Raw genomic sequence first — 9,316 nt, 5'->3', positions numbered from 1 at the left:
AGACCAACTCCAGGAGGCAATGGATGATGTAATTCAGTCATCGACAATGCAAGAGTTGGAGTTGCCGCTGGGAGTACTGGAAGAGACACAGAGCTCTGACTTGGAGCAGAATGTTGAGCATGTGGTGGTAGAAAGATTAGAATTTGCAGATTCTGACTCTAAGCCAGAGCTTTACAATTTGCAACCGTCAGCAATGGAATATCTCACAGATGAGGAGCTCATGAAAACTCCCAATATAGAGGACTCCGCTCATAATCTCCAAGGGTTCGAGGAGAGAAATCAAGAAGAGAAGCTAGTGGAAGATCAAGTGGTTGCCAATGTGGATTCCTCACAAACTGTTAGTACCCTTCCATCTGATTTTACAGATCACACGATTGCATCCCAAGCTGAAGGTATGGAGGTTATTGTGAAGGAGAGCAAGGATGATATAGCCGAGACTGAAGTGCCCAAGATTGATGGATGTACAGTGAAAGAGGTTGGAAATGATTGCTTGCGAAGTATTCAGTTGGAAGCAATGGAGCCAGCAGGGGAAACACCAAATATGAGAGAAATGAAGGATGGCGCTGACAGGTTGGAAACCACGACTATCAATGGAGTTGATCACAATCCCTATGGTTCTGAAATGGTGGAGGGGGTAGTAATAAGCTCAGCTGCCGAAATGGAGGGAGAAATCACAGGCTCAGATCCGGTTGCTCAAGTGAGTCATGAACAGGCACCACCAAAGGTTCAGGAAGTTATTCGGGGTGGGCAGGTACCTAATCACAGTAAGGATCTTGCTGAAGATAATGAGAAACTGAGGGAGATGTTAGAGAAATTAGTCGAAGCGGGTAAAGAGCAGTTATCTGTCATTTCAGACTTGAATGGAAGAATCAAAGATTTAGAGAGGAAATTGAAGAGCAAGAAGAATATGAGGATGAGAACGAGAAAGGTTGCAGCAGTGTCTTCTTCTGCTAAACGATCTAATGGTCTCGGTAAAAGGAATGATGTAACTTGTGCTGCCTGAATTCCACATAATTGTATGGCTTTCTATGTGTAAGTGTATTATTTGTCCATGTATTGCAAGGTTGATGTTGTTTGAGTAGAATAAATATAGCCTTATATTTTACTTAGTTTTGTTTTATCTCATCCTTGAAAATAAATAATCTGTAACAACAATGCTCCAACTCTTCTGCATAAGATTAGACTAGGTAGAAGGGTACAGCTCCAAGTGTTGGCTACTGATAGATATGGAAAAAACCAACGTCACCCATTGGCTTAAATCAGGTTAGGAAAGAAGGTAATGATACAGCTATATGCAGAGATTGTGGCATTTTGATGGACATGTTCTTACTTAGGCTGAAATGATTGATTTATGTTGTCTACTAACTGCTGTTGCAGATTTGGAGGTGTTATAGCAGAGAAGTGGACCTGTGAAAATGATCCAAGTGCAACCTGAATCTTCAACACCAAACAATGAATATTGGTTAGCAAGAAGCCTGAGGTTTCAACTATAGCTAACCAATCTTTGCTTCCTTAGATAACTTCATAATTCAAATTTTCAAACAGGGTTTCAGCAAAGTAATTCACATGGGGTTAAACATTAAAGGGGAGTATTAATGGATAAACATGTTCCAACTTTCGATCCACTTCTGTCCTCTTGTGTAATGGCAAACCCATAATCTGAAAATATGCACCCCTTTCCTACAAAAACTGTGTTAACCTTGGAACTAAAATTATAAATGAGGACTGGGAAAGTCACTAGAATTGAAAGTTTGCTACCACATATTTGCAGTGGTAGCATGTACTATTACAAGGAAATGTGGAGAAGAAAGAAAATTTCAAAGTATATTAAAATGGACAAGCAAATTGAAACATTGGAAAACAGCTCCAAACCAGACAGTCTATGAAGAATGGAATGCATTGAGTATTTTATATATGGAAAAGGTTTTCTGAGCGAGCGACGGAAGGTATGCTAACATTCTCTCCTCGTATGAAATCGTTCTCACTCGTCTTAAAACCCCTTTTTAAAGCAGGAATCAATCCAAAGACCTCAGTAGAACCAGCTGAGGCCCACATGGTTGTGGTTGGCTGGCACTTTAGAAACATAGGGATACATTGTTATGACTCCAATACAAATGTATTATTTGATATGCACAGTGTAACAGGGAATAAAAAAAATTATTTAACATTATTTTTCTAATAATCAATCATTATTATTGTTAGATCAAACACCAAGAAACACGAATAATAAAGAGATAATAGATCCGTACGACACAGAGATTTAACGAGGTTTACATACCAGGGTGGTGTGTTACGTCTTCGGGCGAAGAAGAAGATGATTCACTATGCAGAAGAGAGATTACACCCTAGCAGCGGCGAGAAAAAACTCGCCCTGAAACCCTAGCTGCGTGAAAACCCTAGAATACAATGACTTTTTCAACAAGCAACAGTACATTATATATACTCCAAAAACGTGGGTCGACCCATCGGGTCGTAGTCGATCCGATCGAACTATACGCCCCCGCACCCCCATACGAGATCAATGATGGGCTCTGGGCTTGGGCCTATCGGCCCAATCCCTCTGCTTCCATCACAGATCTTAGAAAAATTCTCATTCGGGTCACCACCAAAATATGTCGGATCGAGTCAATCTTCAAAACGGGTCAAGAATTCGAGACAAACTTAACAATTATGATAAATTTCTCGTGCCAAATTTTAAGAGGTTCAAATTTATGTAGTGGGGAAGTGAATGAACAATGGATTGTGGATGAGCTTCGTGATGAGCTTCGAGCTTAATACACGTAATTAGATAGTTGGATTTAGTGTAAGTCTATGGAAGGTTGATAATTCATCCCTCTTCCCACTTTACAATAATAATTTAATTGTTAGTAATAAGTGTGGTTGAATAGGTCCCTTGTTGGTCCCTAATTTGACCCCAACGTATTTTTTTTTAGGTAATCGAAAAAGGGTGCTCCATAGTAGTGATCATAGCTTTGAGGACAAGTCCTTTTACGGTAAGTAGTGCTTCCGCAAGACTAATGGACAATAATAAGCATGCCAAGAGGCCCAAGACTTGAACCCACAACCAGTCGACTCAAACGGTGATGGGTTGAGGGCATTTTCACCACTAGGCTACCAACCCCATTGGTAATCTGACCCCAAAGTGAGTCTTGCAAGAAAAAAAAAAAAAATCGAATTTCCTTGGGGCTTTCAAAAGTTGGATATTTGGATGGTTGGGTGAAAAATATTTATTGTCCAACAAAATACTTGTTGGTGGGCCTTGCCCCCTTCACCCCACCCATGTGAAGATTGTCTGTAATCGTTGCATTGACAGTGTGTATCAAGTGGCTGGGAATCCATTGGGACATGTGCCCAAATGCTCTCAATCGATTGATACTCATTGCATTTCACTGTTCGTTGTAGAAGATGTGCACTCCACCCCACTCTATTGAAACCCTATAAAAACAAAGAACGGATCAGGTCCACATACAAGACCGTCCATGAGGGCATACTAGAACTGATCCGTACGAGAACATTCTTGTTCGTTAACATGATCCGTTCACATAAAAACCAACCAACATGTCTTGAAAAAATATAAATAAAAAAAGTCATTTTTTTTCATTTAAATATTCTTGTTTCAGAACTCGATAACATGTGGGGCATTGAGCCTGAGCACCGAACTTCCCACCGGCGTAACAGGGACTTATTAATGTTTCTTCCTTTACATGTCCATGGGAAAGAAAAAGCTTGGTACATATATATATATACCAAGCTTATCCAAGAACATCATAGTCGATATGTATAACTTGCAGATGATCCTTCTCTAAATGGAGATTACTGGTGAATCTGATGATGCCAAGCTCTTATACTGTTGTACAATCAATACTGATGCTGTAGTTGAGAAATCTGATGATGCCAATAGACTTCCAACTGGTCCTAATTCAGGTATGTCACTCGTAACATCCAAAGTCGCTGCAACCTCTCCCTCCGGCTTTCTTCCTACCAGAAACAGATCAGAACGACTCAATTCCCTAATCATGGCAATGGTTTCTACTGAATTTCCAACCATTCTTACTTCATAATTCATTGAGCTTTCATTTTTGGTCTTTTGGTGGAATTCAGCCAAGTACTCATCATCAATCCTATCGATTTCTTGAGATTGCGTAGGTTCCATCCAGAAGCGAAGAACTGTGAGATTGATACCTGGGTGTTCAGCCATGCGAGCTCCATATGCAAGTGCCTCACGGTCATCACACCCTCCGAAGAATAACACAATAATGGATGAAGAAACTTCACTAGCAGAGATATGGGTTGTTCCACCAAAGCCACGATCAACGAGTATACCCACCGAGCATCTCGCGTGTTCAAGGACTCTTTGATTGACCAACCTGAAATCGTTTCTTGTCGTTTCCATTGAACCATCCACTATTTGGTGCTTGTGGAAAGGGAGTAGGATCATAGCCACCCTCTTGTTTTCAGCACTAGTGCAGATGTCTTCATGGATATTAGCCATTGCAGAGATAGCTGTCATGGGTTTCATTGACACACCACTTAGTTGTTGAAATGCCTCAAAGGCGACCACAACGTGATCTGAATTAATCTTTCGTTGCCCCTTATTCCAGAAGGGTAACCCATTCTTCCTTGCCTTATTCACCATGAGAATTGCAGAGGGTCTCTCTGAGAGCTCCATGAGGTGCATAGAATAAACGCAAAACCCTTGTTGACGATCAGTCCCCCGGGAGACTTCAATGAGATTTATCAAAGATGGTATGTTAATGCTGCTATGAAAACAAGCCAACATCCGAAATTGAGTACCTGGGTTCTTCCTCTCTATTGTTCTGTGCTTATAATCACCCATGTTGGCCCTTCTTGCAGGCTTATACACAGCAATAACAAGAGGTGTGGTGATAAAAGTTGTGAAGAGAGCCATCAAAACCATGATTGAAAAGGTCTGCTGATTTAACACCTGCAATTATGGAAATCAAATAGAACATTGATCTATAGAGCTTACAAAAGTACAAATTAACCCAAAAATAGTGGCATAAAATATGAAATTCTACCTGCCTTTGCATACCAATGTTGAGGACAATGAGCTCCACCAACCCTTTACTGTTCATCAGGATGCCTAGTGCTAGAGCTTCACGCAAAGGTATCTTACAGAGGAGGGAGACTACCATAGTACCAGCAATCTTCCCAAAACAAGCAGTGACAATGACCAAGACTACAAGACCCCAGGATAGTGCCCCTTGAATTGTGGCCACATTTGTTTTCAATCCACTTGAGACAAAATACAGAGGAAGGAAGAGACCAGACACTAGATCTTCAACTTTCTCCAGAAGAGCACTTGCAAAGGGTCCCTCCTTAGGGACTAGAATCCCAACCATAAAGCCCCCAAAGAGGGCATCGATCCCTATAGCATCCGTGACAAACCCAGCTGCCAATACTATAGCTAAGGTTGCACATATGTATGACTCATCCACAGGTTCACCTTCTTGGCAACGCCTGGCCATCCATTTAAAGATTGGAGGAAGTAAAAGAATGGTGCACATAACAAAACAACAGCCAGAGAGAAGAACCCACACAGTGACTATAGGGGAATGGCCCGTTGTGGAGAGAGAAATAGCGAGTGCTAATAGGATCCAAGCAGCTACATCATTAATCGCGGCAGCTGACATAGCCAACCGACCCACATCAGTTGTGAGGAGCTTAAGTTCAGTAAGGATGCGGGCCAAGACAGGGAAGGCAGTTATAGAGAGGGCTACACCCATGAAGACAAGGAAGGGAGGACCATTCACGCCCTTGGCGATACTTTGTCTGAAGACCAAGGATGAACCTACCCCTAATGCAAAGGGAAAGCTAATTCCAACGACTGCGATGGCAAGAGCTTTCTTTCCAGTCCTACAGAGGGACTTTGAATCTAATTCTACACCTACTAGGAAGAGAAAGAAGAGAAGTCCAAGATTGGCCACAGTGGTTAAGACTGTGAGGCTTGTTGCAGGGAAAACTGTACTGAAATAGGTCGTATTACGACCCAGTGCTGATGGCCCAAGCAATATTCCTCCCTGCAAACATTGAAGAATAACCAACACACAAAATGAGTGATAAAGAGATGGAGGGCACAAGCACTTGAGATCTATTTGGTATAAATTCTGAATTCTGATTTCACTTTTGGAGGAGCAGCAGGGGAGATAACAAATAAACTTACAATGACCTCAGCAATGACACGAGGTTGCCTGAGTGGTTTAAGGAAATAAGCAAGAGTCCGTGTGACTGCGAGGACAAGGCAAATCTGTAGAATGAGGACAGGTAGTGCATAGTCAAGAGGATTGTTCCCTTGGAAGACTCCATTGGATGTAGCCGCCATGGGAGCTGGACATACAGTTGCATTTGAAGCCATTTCTTCCACCAATATGTTGACTTCCAGGTAAGTTTCTCTACTTCAGGACCTGCATACAACATAAAAGCTTCTTAATTCCAAATTACAGTTTTAGAGTAATATGAAATATGTCAACCAACTCAAATTTGAAATTGTTGAAAAACTTTCTACCAAAAAAAATAAATAGAAATTTTAGAAAACTATAGTTCCCCCTCATGTGTTAACCGCATCTCAAATTAGAAACACTCCTTCCTTAATCAGCCAATTGCCGATTCTTGGAACCCTGCCCCTGTAGAAATTGGGAATTTACTAACCCAACCTGAGACATGTGGCCTTGTTTCTCTCCATGGGAAGAGTAGTCTTATGGCCCTAACCACAGCCAGTAGGTTGCAGCAGGCAATATTCAGTCTAACAAGATTACAGAGTTTATATTCCCACCCTCTCTCCAATTCTCCTGCCACCTCATCAGGTGCTGCATGGTGGCTGTACAAAGACTTCCAAATTCCAAGAATTCATTTAATATAATAAATGTCTCTGCAGATATAAAGGGTTTTCCCATGGGTGTATGATTTTAGGTATTGGTTTCGGATCGGTTGTACTGGCCATATTGTATTGGTATACCTGACTGATCTGGATTGGGTATCAGTATCGAAACAGGGGTAAACTCGTAGAAAACAAAAGTAGAGTCAAAATTGACCGATCAGGATAGATAACTGAACCTTACATGGGGGTGTGGATCTTTTAATCCAAAAAGGATGAAAATAGTAAAAAAGTGAGGAGGTAGATGTTGATCTTTCCTGTATATAATACTCCACTGCCCCCAAAAGATTGTTGGGTTCAGGGTTTATTCTGTTCGATCTTTTGTGATCTCCTTTGTCTATGATCCTTGAGAACAACACTGTATACCCTACCATAAAGCTCCTGGATTCTTCAATTAAAACCCAATAACCATGTTTAAACTCCCCTTATGTGGAACAGGTTTTATAGCTACCACTCTGGATTCTCTGTATGATTACTTTCATTGAAGAAACACCTCTCTCTCTCTCAACAAAGAAGAAAAACTTCAGCGAATAAAAGTATAAAACCACAAGATTATAGGATCAATCTGCCTGCAGGATATAATCTCTTCCCATTAATTTTTCCTTACCAACAGACAAGAATACTTTGAGGGAAGGAAATGGATGAGTGAGAAATTTAAACCAAATAATCTCTTTCCATGAATTTTCCCTAACAGTCAAACAAGAATTCTTAAAGAGTTTATATATGATCATCTACCCAGACATAATTTCTTCCCATTACTTTTCCTTCAATAGAGATAGAGATTTCTTACCTGAAAGTGTTTCAGCGGATGGTATAGAGCTTTCTTTCAATGCTAGTACCTATGATGATAATTCTGAAGCCATTAATCTCTTTCTTGCCTCAACCCAGTTCAAAGATAGAAAGGAAATACAAGTCTATGACAGCAGAAGTGGTCCATAAATACACATACATATATAGACTCCATGTAACTAATATTATTATAAACATTTAATTCCTCATACACCAAATCTTTTGAAGAATTCTACCAAAAAAATCTTTTCAAGAATGAAGTCGATTCCATGCCTCCATTGTCTTATAATTAAAAAATCTTTCAAAAATGAAGTTACTTTAGTAATTTTTTGAGAAATTTTCTATATATTTTATGGCATATCTAGAAGTTGTCTTCCTTGCCTCAACCCAGATCAAAGATAGAAAGAAAATACAAGTCTATGACAGCAGAAGCGTCCATAAATACACATACATATATAGACTCCATGTAACTAATATTATTATAAACAATTAATTCCTTATATTCCAAATCTTTTGAAGAATTCTACCAAAAAGATCTTTCAAAAATGAAGTTACTTTAGTAATTTTTTGAGAAATTTACTATATATTTCATGGCAAATCTAGTAGTTGTCATGACAACCTATCCTTAGTAACCTAGGTCCATTTTGGGGAATGGCAGCTACATACCATATGTAGATATAAAGTAATAAAATAAGGGATTGGGTTATTGTAACCTAACTCTATAAGCATATCTAGGATTTTTAACCTTCTTTTAATTGCCACATGTTTCATTCCGAAAATTTCTCTGAAGTCAAAAGCTAAAAAATAATTAGAAAATGACTTATCTTAATGTTATTATCAAAAGTTGTATCTTTACTCATTTTTCAAGTACACGTGTGAAACAACAAGATTTACTAGAAAGAAAAAAAAAATTGGTAGATTAAATAGAAATAAATAATAATAATAATAAGGTTACATATTATTTGACACTTTAAGGGATAGTAATAAGCAACTCCCTCATTTTTTTACTTTATATCTATATATGGTATGTAGAAATATACCATTCCACAAAATGAACCAAGTTACTCAAGATGGGTTGTCATGACAATCAATTTTCTTCTACGTGGCTGATCGGATGGGTTCCGAATTTTGTTGACAAGTAGACCTCTTGGTTCTTTGACTCTATGTCTAGCTTTTGTCCAAACAGAGTTCACCTTGTGGCAAAATAAGGTTATAAGAATCTAAGGAATACAAGAGTGTGTGTGTGTGTGTTTATACATGGACCGCTGACAAATAAAAGATGCACGCTAATATATTCGAGATTATTTGATTGAATTAGGTCTTGAAATTTGACGTGTGGATTATCCAACACTACGTCTATCTATCCAACAATTAGAATTACCATATCATCCTGCACGTGGCTAAAATTTATCATATCGGCTTGTCTAGATCACAATGTCTTGCAAAATTCTTAAAACTCCTTGTAATGCTAACAAAATTGAATCCCAAGACATTTACATTTAATTTGCTCTATGGGATTCATGAATTGAAAATCTATAGCAGTCTTTTAAAAGTTTACGTTTTTTATTTTCAAAAGAGACCCAGCTGTGGTTAGGCGTTAGTATTTTGGTTTTGTGGGGGGGGGGGGTTTTT

At 39.2% G+C, this 9,316-nt stretch overlaps 2 protein-coding genes across 2 annotated transcripts in view; one reads left to right on the top strand and one right to left on the bottom strand.

The window, feature by feature from the left end:
* The window catches only part of LOC122081183 (BAG family molecular chaperone regulator 6), a 9,916-nt gene extending 8,807 nt beyond the window's left edge, over positions 1-1,109 (top strand). Inside the window, exon 4 of the mRNA XM_042648189.1 lies at positions 17-1,109. Coding sequence (XP_042504123.1) covers positions 17-1,003 — 987 coding nt within the window. The 3' untranslated portion in view covers positions 1,004-1,109. The remainder of the gene's footprint in view (positions 1-16) is intronic.
* A 2,693-nt stretch (positions 1,110-3,802) lies between these two features.
* Positions 3,803-6,348, bottom strand: LOC122082261 (cation/H(+) antiporter 18-like). Its single transcript, XM_042649725.1, has 3 exons — positions 6,185-6,348; positions 5,040-6,041; positions 3,803-4,945 (listed from the first exon to the last, which is right to left on the bottom strand). The coding sequence occupies exons 1-3, from the start codon at positions 6,341-6,343 to the stop codon at positions 3,803-3,805; spliced, it is 2,304 nt and encodes a 767-aa protein (XP_042505659.1). The 5' UTR covers positions 6,344-6,348.
* Positions 6,349-9,316: the final 2,968 nt, after the last annotated feature.

This window comes from Macadamia integrifolia, chromosome 6, assembly GCF_013358625.1.
Source record: "Macadamia integrifolia cultivar HAES 741 chromosome 6, SCU_Mint_v3, whole genome shotgun sequence".
Taxonomy (NCBI): Eukaryota; Viridiplantae; Streptophyta; class Magnoliopsida; order Proteales; family Proteaceae; genus Macadamia; species Macadamia integrifolia.
Note: the sequence above shows the minus strand (reverse complement) of the source record. Positions and strands in the feature narration are given on the sequence as shown.

Excerpts from the sequence above, each read along its gene's own strand:
- LOC122082261 (XM_042649725.1), bottom strand. The coding sequence starts at position 6,343 with ATGGCGGCTACATCCAATGGAGTCTTCCAAGGGAACAATCCTCTTGAC. Across the intron at positions 6,042-6,184 it reads GTGTCATTGCTGAGGTCATT|GGAGGAATATTGCTTGGGCC; the intron begins GTAAGTTTATTT and ends CAATGTTTGCAG. Across the intron at positions 4,946-5,039 it reads ACATTGGTATGCAAAGGCAG|GTGTTAAATCAGCAGACCTT; the intron begins GTAGAATTTCAT and ends CCATAATTGCAG.